A 14480-nucleotide genomic window follows, 5' to 3' on the forward strand; every position below is an offset into this window, starting at 1 on the left:
AGTTCCAGGACAGCCAGGGCTATACAGAGAAACCTTGTCTCACCCCCCCCCCCAAAAAAAAAACCCCAAAAAACAAAAAACAAACAAACAAAAAAAAAACCAACCAACCAACCAACCAAAAAACACCCTGCCACCCTCTCCCGTCCAAAACCCCAACAAATAAAAGAATGAGATCATAAGGTGGTTTCTGAGGTGCACTGATAGTTGATAGGCTCATAATATAAATGCATGGCTCACAAAGTTTAAAGGACTATCTTATTATATAAGCAGATCATAAACTAAGACATGTTTTTACTGAAAACAAGGTTTGTTATCTTGTGAGCCCTTCTTGATTCCCAGTCAGCAGGGTTTAGGAGCCCCTTTCCTTTCCTATGATTAGTTTCCCCTGTTTTCCTGCCCTGTACTAGCCCATTATATGTGTGTGAGTCATTTCATGTGTATGAGTAATTTACCTGCATGTATGTATGTACATACACGTGTGCTATGTGTTGTGATGCCTATGGAAGCCAGGAGAGGGTGTCCGATTCCCTGGAACTGAAGTTATGGACAGTTGTGAGCCCAATGTCAGTGCTGGGAACTGAGCCTGGGTTCTCTTCAAGAGCAGCAAATGCTCTTAACCACTGAGCCATCACTTCAACCCTCCCTGATATATTTAACCAGTTCTTTGGTCATGGGTATTATAACCTTTTTATTTCTTTGGTTCCTCTTTTAAACAGCTCAGTGTAGTTATGGTTGTCTTTTTCAGTAAAATTGTGTATATGTTTAATTCTGTGGGTAAGATCCTGCTCTTTAGTAGCTGAATATTACTGTATAGTGACATAAAGGTTTGTGATAAATCCTCACAAATTGTTCACTATTCCTGTCAGCAGTGAAGCATGTCTGTCCAAGACTAATGGGCATGTTAAATGTTAAGAATTACTTTTCAAAATGGTAGGTAATGATAGGTGCATGTCTAATTCCACCACTAAGGAGGCTGGGGAGGTAAGGTCTCAAGCTTTATTTGGGCCAACCTGAGCTATATAGTGAGCCCCTATCTCAAATAATAAGAGAGAAATTACTTTATCCACTTGACAAACAAGGCAAAGCACGTTTGTAATTCTTTTTAGAAACAAATTATTCTCAAGCTTAGAGTTTCTAATGACTAATAATAATTTGAGATGAGACTAAAACTTCTTTCTGATGCTTCCCTGGCACTGTGTGTCCTGTCCATGCTTGTTTCTTCATCCCCAGCACCCACTTCGCTGCTCCATCGGTCCTAATCTTGAGGGCCTCTGCTCTCTGTTCCTTCTAGAACCTTCATTGGTATATAGTATATGCTTTCTAGTATATAGGGAAGTACATCATTACTGCTCGGATGATACCTGATAAAAACAAAGAAGAGTTTATTTTGGCCCTGATAGTTTATTTTGGTCTGTCTTCATTGGGAGAGAAAGCTATGTGCCACATTGTGTCCACAGTGAGGAAGCGGAGAGAGAGAGTGCTGGTACCCAGCTTGTCTCCTGGGTATTTCATGTCGGATCTGTCCATGGGATGAATCCACACACACTGAGCATGGGTTTTCTCCAAACCTCCCTTGAAGCATTCTTCTCATGAATATAGGCAGACAACAAAGATGACCGTCAGGCTTCCTGGATTTGTTTTCTTTCTAGATCTCTCTTAGTGAGTTGTTTACTTATCTCCGTCCTGTGTATGTGTGAGCTTAATATGAGCAGGGCATGTGTGCTGGTTTAATGTGTTGTGCTCACTGCCTAGGACAAGGGTAGTATATGCAGGAACTGAAGTGTCTAGTGCTAAAGTATTTATGTGGTTAAACACAGTTTTGTGACTTTGCCTGTATTTCTTTGTGAATTGCCTTTGCTCATTTGTCATCTGAAGTGTGCTTTTATATATTTTTTTGTAAGAACTGTTTATAAAGATCACTCCCACCCCTTCTTCAGTGCTGCAGAGCACAGACATCTGCACTGCCTGCCTGGTGCCCGGTAGAAGTCAGCACTTAGTTTAGCCATTGTCATCAGGTCACCTAGTCTCTAAGCTCTTAACTGAAGAATCAGGAGAACTGAAGAATCAGGAGGTCTTTTGCATTCTGCTTTTCAGTGTGTGACATTCTTTAGGGTAGTGGTTCTCCACCTTCCTAATCCTGTGACTCTTTAATACAGTTCCTCATGTTGTGGTGACCCCAAACATAAAATTATTTTCATTACTACTTCATCACTATAATTTTGCTACTGTTATGAATTATAAATATCTGTGTTTTCTGATGATCTTAGGTGACCCCTGTGAAAGGGTCATTGGACATTCAGGGGTCATGGCCTACAGGTTGCAACCACAGCTCTATATGATTCTTGAATTAAGTTGTTCTTTTACTCTTTGTGTGAGGAGTTACATTTTTCTCTTTGTCTCATTGGTGATTGGTTTGGGCCTCCACAAAGTGTGTGGAGATTTTAACGAGATCTTTCTGTTACTGGCAAATAAATACGTTCTGACAAGAGAATATATGTGATATGATTTTACTAACTTTAAAGTTGACAAGTTGGTGCTATGGCCCAGGATGTGGTCTGTGAATGAACTGTTATTTTGTTGTTGGGTAGTGGTTTTGGGTAAATGGTGTTTAGGTCACAGTGGTTGATAGTATTAGGTGTGTCTTTATGTCTTCTTTGATTTACTTTTCTAGGAACAGAGAAGAGTTGTGGTGTAGCGTGACCTTGTCAGTTTCCCATTTGATTTCCATCAGCTTTGTTGCATGTGCTTTGATGATTTAGTGCTAGGTGCACACTTGTTTAAGATGATTAGATTTCACCTTTTAAATTACAATAGTCCTGCTGATTGAAAAATACTTGTGGGGGCTTGAGAGAGATGACTCACCTGAATTCAGTTCACAGCACACGTGTTAGGCAGCTAACAACCTGGTGTAACTCCAGCTCCCAGGCTCTGAAGCCTCTTACGGCCTCCCACACTAAGTGGTGTATGCTTACATCCGTATACACTTAAATACAAATAAATCTTTAAAAATGTTTTAGTTGTCCCTGTTAATACAGCCATGTAGCTTTCTTTCTTTCTTTTCTTTCTTTCTTTCTTTTTTCTTTTTTCTTTTTGGTTTTTCGAGACAGGGTTTCTCTGTATAGCCTTGGCTGTCCTGGAACTCACTCGGTAGACCAGGCTGGCCTTGACCTCAGAAATCCACCTGCCTCTGCCTCCCAAGTGCTGGGATTAAAGGCGTGCGCCACCACTGCCCGACGCCATGTAGCTTTCTTTTGAGGAGTCTTCATACCATGTCATTTCCATTCTTTTATTTTTAATTTTTCAACCCTACATATCCCTTTATTTAAGGCATCTCCTTGAGGTGGTGATTTTTGTACTCCAGAGGCTGTCTGACACTGTGCAAAGACACTGTTGGAAGACTTTTCTTGTCCCGACAAGGGCTGATGCTGTTGGTATTTAGTACCTAGAACTGAGGTCCTTTTGAACTATCTGTGTGCACATGACAACATGTGGCCAGGATGTAGACTGTGCTCTGTTGAGAAACCACTGTGAAGGTCACACTATCCACAGCTAGTTTATCAGTGCACCTTGAGCTGGATCATCTTCCCATCTCATGTAGAACCAGAGGGCCTGCCCTGTCTTCACAGTATTGAAGTGGAACTTGCCCCACACAGAGCTGACATTTTACTTTGCATGGTCCTGCATATGTGTAAAAGACTTCTGTTGTTGTTGGCTCTTAAAATTCTGAATTTCTTTCAGATACTGTTTTTATCTTGAAACCTAGCATAGCATTCTTTAGGGCAGAGCTGCTGATAAAACTTTTCTCTTTGTTTTCCTTCATCTGAGAATATTTTGGGTTGTTGGATATAATATTCTGTCTGGTATAAACTAAAGTTTCCAGAAAAAAAAAAAAAAAAAAAAAAAAGAAAGAAATGACATCTGTATAAAGATGCTACAAAACTAAACGACTGACTGGAACTTAAGGATTATGGAGGGCATCAGCACAGGAAGCCCAGAGCCGTGCTGTCTGTGCCTGCTGCCGTTCCTTTATAGCCGTTTAGTTCCCACTGTGCGTCTGACCCAACAGCCTCTAACATTTTTTAATTTTTTAAAATGAGCATTTTCAAACAAGTTGGAAGGTGGTTCTTACTCCCCTCTCGCCCTTTGTACCTTCCTACTTACCTCAGCCACCCCAACCCACCCCTGCCCGCCACATAATCCTCTCCCCATTTTGATGTCTCCTGTTGCCTTCTTCCTCTTGAAAACCCTTCTTCTCCTCTGGGGATCTACTTTCTAGTATTGAAGCCTCCATGCTTGTCTGCCTTGTAAATACGACTTTACGTGGGAGAGAGGACATGTGACTTTTCTGAGTTAGCTCAGGTGATACACTACATTTCTATTCGTTGCACTTTCCTGCAAAGTTCCTTTTCTTTTTAGCTGTACATTGTGGTATATGTTCATTGTGGGTTCTGTAATGGCTGAACTAGTTTCCACTCTTCCCAGCCATGAACACAGCTTCCATTTTCCTATATTCCTCAGCATTTGTTGTATCTTTTCTTGGTGCCATTCTGACTGGGCATCTTGGAGTAATTTTGAATGGCTAACAATGTTGAATACTTCAAAACACACTCATAGCCTGTTTGCACTTTTGTTTTTGAGGACTATCTGTTCATTCATTAGCACTTTTGTCGACTGGCATCTCTCTCTCTCTCTCTCTGTCTCTCTCTTTCTCTGTGTGTATGTGTGTGGTGTGTGTGTGTGAGAGAGATTTTGCAGTTCTTTTGCATATATATGTAAATATATATGATGCTTACTTAGCTTTATATATATGTATATATGTATACATGTATATATACATGTATATATATACACATATGTATACATGTATGTGGCTCAACTTTGGCTGGCAAACTTAATTCTTATACCATAGGCTATCTGCTAACTCTTTAACAGTTTTCCCTTTGTGAACATAAACTTTTAAAATGTCATATTGTCTCATTTGCAATTATTGGAGCTATTTCCTGTATCATTACTGTCCAGCTCAGAGAGTACTTGCCTGTCTCCAAATTGAATTGTATTCACTATCTACTCACTTGCTTTGTATCAAGGTAAACCTTTAAAATACATACTTTGCAGACCACTGTTCTCTACTGACATCAAAGCTAAGTAAGCATCAGATGGCATCTGATGCTACAGCAGATTCTTTCTCCTGCTTTGCTGTAACCTGCAGATCTGTGGTCTCTACCAGTGTTCTTGTAAATGACGTAGATAATGACTTTCTTTGTTTCATAAGAATAAGATCTTAGTGTATTGGCCTCTGTGGTGGAACATATTTTTTTGGGCAGCCAAAATCCATGTTCCTAGACTGTGGTCACCCACTGGACTCAGAACAAATCTCTCATTGTCTTTGGAGTGAGAGCTATATTTTGGGTCAGTACAGTTCTTTTCCTTTAGCTTTTTAAAAATTATAGTTCCTCTGTCCCAGAGCTTCCATTTTCTTCTGGAGAAGCTTGCAGGTGTTGAGTACATGTTCCTCTACATCCTGCCAGCCGTGTTAGTTTGGAATACTTCTCTCTTTATGTAGAGAGTAAATCCTGAAATTCTCATATTCTCATATTCTCTCTCTCTCTCTCTCTCTCTCTCTCTCTCTCTCTCTTGTTTGTTGTACTTCTGGGTTCTAACTGGTTCTGTTTGCCTTTTGTTTGAATCTGGGATGAAGGAGTTGGGGTTCAGCTCGAATGATTTCCATTTGGCTGCAGAAACTCAGAGGTGGTGTTCATTATTTTTCAATCTGAGATGATGCCTTCCATAGAAGCCCATTGTAAAATTAAATGAAATAGCAGTTGATGAATCATCATTATAGTTTCTGGAAAAACTGCTTGTTATCAAAAGGTAAGTCTTTTTAGTGTCAGACTGTGTTTGTGATTGAGGACAGTGTTGATGGTAGTCTGCTGTTTCTTTAATGTAAGAGTACTGTTTGGGTCATAGTTCAGTGGTAGAGCACTTTCTAGCATGTGTGAGGCCCTAGGTTCAGCCCCTAGTAACACACACACATGTACATGCATGCACACAGGCATGCATTCAGGCACACACATAGACATGCACCCCATGCACACATGTGTACACACAAACACATGTACACATACACATAAACACACAGACAGTTGAGCTTGAAAAAGTATGCCAGTTGAGGTTTTTTCATCGAGTATAAGTTTAGCATAGGTATGGCAGAGATGCTGAATAATTGGGACTACCATGATTGTCATCTCTGACTACAAACGCAGGACAGTGCTCATTATATAGATAACTGTACTTTCTTAAGTCACCTTGTAGAACTTTGGTGACTGTACAGTTGTGTAATGTATCTTAGAGATGTAGGTTTTTGGCTAACAGTAATACTCCAGGTTATTTTCTTACCAAGCTGAATGCAGTGAGTGGGTTTTAGACAGTCTTGGTCATTTAGTCACTCAGCTGCATCTCTCTGAGGTCAGCTGCTTCAGCTAGCACAGGCTTCCTTGCACAACCTTTTCCTTAGATGTTTACTATGGAGAGTTAATCCCCCACCCCAAAGGGAAGTAATATCATTATGTAGTAGGTTTCTGTTTTAAAACAATAGTTTGCCTCAGTCGAAGGCAGCTTAGTTTGAGAAAAACAAAAGATGATGTCTTAGTTACATTTCTGTTGCTGTGAAGAAACAACATGACCAAGGCAACTTATAAAAGGAAGCATTTAATTGGGGGCTAGATTACAGTTTCAGAGAACTATGGCTGGGAGCTTGCTAGGCAGGCAGGCAGGCAGGCAGCAGGCATGGGATTATAGTACTAGCTGAGAGATTATATCTGATCTGTAGGTTGGAGGGAGGGAGGGAGGGAGGGAGAGAGGGAGAGGGAGAGAGAAAGAGAGAAAGAGAGAAAGAGAGAAAGAGAGAAAGAGAGAAAGAGAAAGAGAACACGAACCAGCCTGATATGGGCTTTTGAAACCTCAGAGCTCACTCTCAGTGACACATCTCCTCCAAGACCACACATCCTAATCCTTCCCAAAACAGTTAACCAACAAGGGACCAAGCGTTCAAACATGAGATTTTGGAGGCCACTCTCAATTCAAACCACTACAGGTGAATAGTAAAATTTGGCCTGATGTTATCCTAGATGAAGTACAGTGTAAAAGAAGACTGCTTAGCTTTCTGTTCTTCCCTTTAACTAGGTACCAGCTGGAGGATGAGTCTGCCCATTTGGATGAAATGCCGCTGATGATGTCTGAAGAAGGCTTTGAAAATGACGAAAGTGATTACCACACATTACCTCGAGCTAGGATAACACGGAGAAAGAGAGGACTAGAGTGGTTTGTCTGTGGAGGATGGAAGTTCCTCTGTACCAGGTTTGTCATTTGTTGCTACCTGATTATCATGTATACAAAGATTACACGTGTAACTTTAGTAGCTAGCTTGTTTGTTAGGTGATATATCTATTATGTTGGTATGAAAACTAAAGAAAATGCTGTCATCGTGGAGTATACTAACAACATTAATCCATGATGCTTTTCTGAAACGGAAAAATACAATTTATTATTTTATGAGACATTTCCTGAGGAAAATTAGTAATTTTGTGTTGATGCATAGTAGAATTTTATTTGGTATATCAATGTAAATGGCATTTCTTTCTTTGTCAAAAGGGCTAATATGAATGTTAAAACAATGAATTTAATAACTATAATTATGTATATTATTCAGCTTTAATGATTTGACTTAGAATAAGATTCTTCTGTTTAATCAAGTTATTAAGTTAAAAATTCTCAGATTTCCAGGCATTTCCATGGTATTAAGTTAAGCTGGTCTGATTGCCTTTGACTAGATCCTGGTAAGGTAAAGTGCAACTGTTTGCCCCATGCACCATCCCACAGAGTCATCTCTCCATTAGACTGAATCTTAAATGATGAGTTGAGGCCATTTGCATTTAAGGTTCTTATAGAAAAGGGGTTTGTATTGTCTATAAGTTTTTGGTGATGTTCTGTTTTGTTGGATTATTGGGATTTCTTTTCCTTCTCCTAAATTAGTTTTGAGGGCTTATTGAATTGCTGTTTTGGACATGGTTCCTTTTAAGCCTGGTTTATTTATCTGAAGTTCCATGATCCTTCCTTTTCCCCACTTTAGAGTGTTCCACTAAGAACTTCATGTGTGCTGACTTGGTTATATCATAGATTGCCTTACTTCAAACCCCTTTATCTATCAATGCTGAAAGGCAGTTTTGCAAGAGATCAGTGTTGGTTCACAGTAGTTTACTTTCAAACCATGGAATATTTCATCCTAAGCTCTTCTGGCTTTTCCGGTTGCTCTAAAAAGTCTGGTAATTGTGATATTTCTGCCTTTGTATGTAAGTTGTGTTACTCAGGCTGTTTTTAGGACTTTTTTTTTTTTTTTTTTTTTTTTAACTTTATTTCTGACATCCTGATTATGTCACGGAGAGTCTCTTTGCTGTTATGTCTGTTTGGCATTCTATTACCTCTTATGTTTAGAAGCCTACTTTCTGGAAATTTGGGGAGTTTTCTGCTATACTGTACTAAATATCCTGTCTGTTCTATTCAATTTTACTTCTGCTCCTTCTTTAGCTCCATAAATTCTCAGGTTTGGCCTGTTGAATGCATCAGACTTCTTGGAAATAGAGTTCCTGTTCCGTACTTTTCCTTGTGTGTGCTCTGTATTACTTTTGTGACTTTGTCCTCCCTCTCTGAAAGCTGTTAATGCCGGTGTTGATGCCGGTGTTGATGCCGGTGTCTGCTGTGGACGTTAGTTGGCTGATCACTTCCTTCATTTCAGTTATTTCTGTTTGATTGTTTTTCAGTGTTTCAGTCTTGCTAATTTTTCTCCATATTTTGAATTTGTTTTAATTTATTGTTACATTTATTTTGGAGATTTTCTTGTCAAGGTCTTGGTTAGGGTTCTTATTAATTCACGTATGTGTGTTTGATCTGATCATTAATTCATTTGAACAATAAGACTAAATTCTATCTGAGACATTTCAGCTCTCTAATTTTAGACTCTCTTCTATAGGAGTTGGTTGGTTGGTGATAGGTCTGGGTGGTGGACATATATATTTTTTGTTTGACTTGTTTTATGACTATTGGAGTGGGTTTATTTTGACGTCTTCTTCCAAGCCTTTGGGATATTCTCTTTTCTATGAGTCTTCTTAGAGGAATATATGCATGATGTTTATGCATGAAGGGGACTCACTTGGTGTTGATTATAGGATGGGTTGCTGAAGTGATCATCTCTTGGTTATGTGCCAACAGGACTAAGGATGGGACTGGACACCTAACACCAAGGTGACCAAATGGGATGAAAACCTGGGTCACCCTTTGCAGTCTGTAAGCTTGTTAGATACAGGATATGGAACTTCAGGTCCAAGTTAACTCTTGTTTTCTCTCTTAGGATGATGTAGAGCCACAGTCCCAAAGTAACCTCTGTGGCCATAGTAATAGAGACACTAGTTCCTTCAGTAGCCACTGGAACCTCAGAGATGAGAACCTCATACCCACAGTGACCTCAGAGACTCCCTGGAACCAATGTTCCAGACTCCCAGGGGACCGTGGGCACACTGGAGGCAAATCCCAGGCCCTACAGTGATCTGAAACCACTGGACTGAATTCCTGGTTGCAGAATGCTCTTTGGTCCTACAAGCCTGAGGCCTGAGCACTGGTTCCCTCTGATTCCACTAATGTTACATAAAGTAGTAAACAAATTTTCTGATTTTTTTCTTCTTTGACAACTTTTGTTTTTAAGTGGAATATATAGCTATTTTACATTTTATATGTATATGGTGCTTTTATAATGGAAAATACTAAGAATATATTTGAAAATGTATATGTCAACAACAAAAAGTCTCAGGTTTAAGAATATTGAAACAGCTCAATAAAATCTATAGGTGTATTTATAAAGTACTTTATATGAATAAATTGTGATCCCATGGAAACAGCTAGTAGAACCATCTGTGCTAGATTGATAATCAGTGGATGTGGCATTAATGCATATTCCATTGCCTTATGGGATGTGTAGCATGAGATATCTTTACATTCTTGTTGTTTGGTGTGTGTGTGTTGGGGGGGGGTTCTGTAGCAATCATGTATTTAGCAGTCATCTTGGACATAATTCTTTATTGTTTATATATTTTCAGTTTTAAGTGTTTGTTACTTTGTTTGCAAAACACCAGGCATTCTTATATTTGCAGTTATTGCAGCTACTTACAGTGGTTCTCACAGCAGATGTATAAAATTTGTTAATTGCAGGAAGATGTTTTTAATGACTATTTCAATATAAATTAGATTGTTAGGATTATTCCTGATTGTTGATGGCTCCTGCAAATTAGACCTTTGGGTGCTGTAGCATGGGGAATTGCTCATTTTGTAAGATGACAGAATATGATGTTGTTTTGGTCATGGTAACCAAGGATACTTGCTATTAGATACAGTAGTCTGACTTGTAGGAGATAATGTAAAAGATCTATATTTTGGGGATTATTTCATTATAAATAAAAATTTAGACGATAGATTCTTGATATGTAAATAATCAGTAATTTAGGATACATAGAAATGTTATTAAGGAAATACCGTTATTCTTCTAGAGACTTCTCTTTTGTTGTTTCTTTTATTTTTTTTACTGTTTTCTTATGTTTTACTTACATAACTCTGCCCTAAAAAACTCCCCATAGTTTTTTCTTTTCCTTATTTATTTATTTATTTATTTTTATCTCTACAAGTCAGTAAGGTTCACACACAAGTTTTTTGGTGAGACTTAAGGCTTCATATTGTAACACAGGCTAGCCTGGAGCTCACTATGTTGCACAGTCTTCTGCCTCAGCCTCCAAAGTGCTAGGATTACAGGTGTGACTCACCACACCCAGCTCTTAGAGTATTTTCTTTTCAATTTTATTTATTTTTATTTTATGTACATTGCTGTTTTGCCTGCATGTGTGTCATTGTAAGGTGTCAGATCCTCTAGAACTGGAATTACAGACAGTTGTGAGCTGCCATGTGGGTGCTAGGAATTGAACCTGTGTCCTCTGGAAGAACATCCATTGCTCTTAACTGCTGGGCCAGCTTTCCAGCCCTATTAGAGTGGTTTTTTTTTTTTTTTTTTATTATTTTTTTTTTTTAAAGATTTTTGAGGATTATGCCTTTTCCTTTGAGTATTGGAATCACCTAACTTCTTCTGGTGGACTTTATGGTTAATATGCACAAGTAGGATGTGAGGAGGCTTCAGTCCACATACTTCCAGCGTATTACGAGCACATCACTGTTGAGTGCTCTGCAGTACTGTAGGACCTGTGCTTCCTCTCTAACACCTATTTAATTTTGTCTGCACAATGACATCATTAGCAACAACACATTTCCTAAATTTGCAATGTATTTTTTAAATGCTTAGCTTTGTATATTTACTGTTTTAATTTAGGTCTGTCTTTGTATATTTATATATCAAATTAATTATTTGTAGCAGATGAACATTTTGTAATACAATGCATTCCTGAGGAATTACTGTTGAATTTTGAAAGCAGAAAACAAGCATTTTTTATAAGTAGTTGTATTCACTTTGAGGTACCTGACCCATAGTTAGTTTGTTCTGTGGTGGTGTTCTGTAGGGCTCACTATAATAATAGGAGCTTCTAGATCTCTTACATCCATCCCATGGAAGCTAGCTGAAGATCTGAGTTGTCAGTTTTAATTAATTAAAATTAATATGCCCACCTGTGGCTACTGGATTGTGTATTAGATAGTGTCAGCATGGGGTCTTGTAGCAGAGTCAGTGTTCAAGAATGGTGACTTTGCAAGGATGCCACCAGACCTACAGAGTCAACTAACCTGGGCCCCTTGGGGCTCACAGAGCCTGGACCAGCAGCCAGGGAACATGCAGGTCTGGGCCTAGGCCCCCAGATGTTTGTAGCAGATGTGCAGCTTGGTCTTTATGTGGGTTCCCTAACAAGTGGACTGCATAGTTGGGCCTCAATGGGAGAGGATGTGCCTAGTTCTGCTGAGACTAGGTGTCCCAGTGGGATGGTACCCAAGGGGGGGCTCCCCCTTCTGTGAGGAGAAGGTAAGGGGGCTATATGAGAGAAGGGATTTGTAAGGGTGGTACTGGGAGTAGAGGACTGAGGGGCTGCTGTGATTGAGATATAAAGTGAATAAAAAATAAATTATTGGGAAAAAAGGATGATGACTTTGTAATAGAATGTTCAAAGGCATAGGGTCATGATAGGTTAACATTCGACAGAAAGATTAATGTTCAAGGAATATAGACAAAATATTGATTTCTAAATATGTAGACTTAGTTTAGACCATTCAAAAAGCATATACAATATATGTATATCTTTTGTTTAATGCAGTTGCTGTGATTGGCTGATAAATGTTTGTCAAAGGAAGAAAGAACTAAAAGCTCGAACAGTATGGCTTGGATGTCCAGAGAAGTGTGAAGAAAAACATCCTAGGAATTCTATCAAAAATCAGAAATACAATGTATTTACCTTTATACCTGGGGTAAGATGATCACATCCTCAAAGTCACTTGATATCCCAACTTTTTGCCTTCTGAAGACACATGTAGAAACTGCTTGTTGATACCACTGTTTGGCAGTTTCTTTCACCACTTCCCATTTCAAATACTTTGTTATTTCCTTGGCTCCGTCTACTTAAGAAAATGCATAACTTTATTATTGCTTGCAGTTCTTGATAAACATTTATTTTATGAGAATATAGAAGTATAGAAATAGTAAACACAATTTAATCCTGGGGACACTTGAAATTTGGAGAAAAAATTAGAATAAATAAATAAATAAATGTTAAAATCTGCCAATGAATTTCACAAAGGACATATATGATTTGTTTACAGTAACAAGATATGTTTCTGTATTTACTTATAGACACCTTTTTATATGAAGCTGTTAGTCTCATGCCTTGTTACATTGTTAACTCTTTAGTTACCTGTAGTTGAGTATATTGTTAAATTTAAATACTGAAGTTTAAATATCTTATTAATTTTTGTTTCTAATACTTTTAATTAAATTATAAAACTAGATTTATCATGATTTTGGAACATTGGACTAATTTTTTGCTTTCTATATATCATTTCCTATTTTAATAGGTTCATGCTTCTTTATGAGTGTCAAGGGAGCTGATGTGGATTATGTCTTTATTTTACAGGAATTTGTTTTTTTTCTAATCATTGATTCTTAGAAATTAACATGGCTGATCTATAAAAAAAAATCCAATCATGTCTTACATTACTGTAACGAAAATGTTGGCAAAGTTTAGCTGTTGTTACTCTATTTTCTAAGAAAAGCTCTTTATTATGTAGAATAAAAGTTGCTTAATCTTTTGTATTTAATAAAGTAATTATAATGAATTTCTTTTGGACCATAATGGTCCTCCCAACTCTAGGTCCCCAACCATTCACTAATAGGCTTGATCTCCGTAATCAAAAGAACAATCTTTTATTAGTACAATAAAATGTAAACTTTCAATCTGATAAATATTCTCATCTTTTTTTGAACAAAGCCACTGTTTCTCCTTAAGTGTAAATTCTTGAATACAAAGTGTCTAAGAATGATGCATTGTCCTAAAGATTACCAAGGTCATTGAGTATATCGTAAAGTATTGGTCATAGTTAATGCCAACAGTGTAACTCAATTTGATGAGTATGAATTCCCACAGCCATTGGCTGCATTCTGTGAATACCTGTTGATGGCTCTGCGCAATGCCTGCTTACTATGTGCATGGTTTCCTTCGTTATCAAGTCTCTGAAATTAGTCTTTTCATCTAAAACGTAGTATTTCAGAAACATTTAGTAATTACACAGTAGGAATTCTATGCCATTTTTAGCACAAATGGCAATTTCTGAATTGCTAATAGATATAATTTGTGCTGAGATTTTGTAGAAATTACTGAAGAAAAAAGAGCTTTCTTTCCTGCTGAGATTAATTTATGAAATAATTCAAAACATTTTTAGACAGCAATTGAGCATGATTATGGATATAAACATATTGAGTGTAACTGTTTTTGTTACACACAGAATTGTATGTTGATGCAGGTACTTCAGTATGTACAAGCTGCTTCTACCTCTTGAAGCCAACAGAAACCATTGAACCCATTGATCTCTTGTTGAAATTGCCATGTCTTTCACCCAGCACAAGGAATGGCTTCCAAGGAGGCTTTGATTTACAGTTTACGACTTTGCAAGCTTAACTGAAAGTAGACTGCCTTTTGAATGTTTTTCTTTTCTTTTTGATGGTCTCTTTATTACTCCTGTTTGTTTGTCCTAGAATTCACTGTGTAGACCAGGCTGACCTTGAGATCCTCCTGGCTCTGCCTCTCCAGTACTGGGATTAAAGGTGTGTACTGTTAGTATTTGTTCTTAACTCTAAGTCCAATAGATTCTTTTTAAAACCATCTTTCCTTTTCCTTTCCTTTCCTTTCCTTTCCTTTCCTTTCCTTTCCTTTCCTTTCCTTTCCTTTCCTTTCTTT

General features: G+C 38.0%; 1 protein-coding gene across 7 annotated transcripts in view; it reads left to right on the forward strand.

The window, feature by feature from the left end:
• Atp9b (ATPase phospholipid transporting 9B (putative)) overlaps window positions 1-14480 on the forward strand; it is a 192133-nt gene that overhangs the window by 8707 nt on the left and 168946 nt on the right. For all 7 annotated transcript variants that reach the window (XM_034517990.2, XM_034517991.2, XM_076912372.1 and 4 more), the window contains exons 2-3: window positions 7183-7356; window positions 12348-12498. In XM_034517990.2, coding sequence (XP_034373881.1) covers window positions 7183-7356; window positions 12348-12498 — 325 coding nt within the window. The remainder of the gene's footprint in view (window positions 1-7182; window positions 7357-12347; window positions 12499-14480) is intronic.

Source organism: Arvicanthis niloticus, chromosome 14, assembly GCF_011762505.2.
Source record: "Arvicanthis niloticus isolate mArvNil1 chromosome 14, mArvNil1.pat.X, whole genome shotgun sequence".
Lineage (NCBI taxonomy): Eukaryota > Metazoa > Chordata > Mammalia > Rodentia > Muridae > Arvicanthis > Arvicanthis niloticus.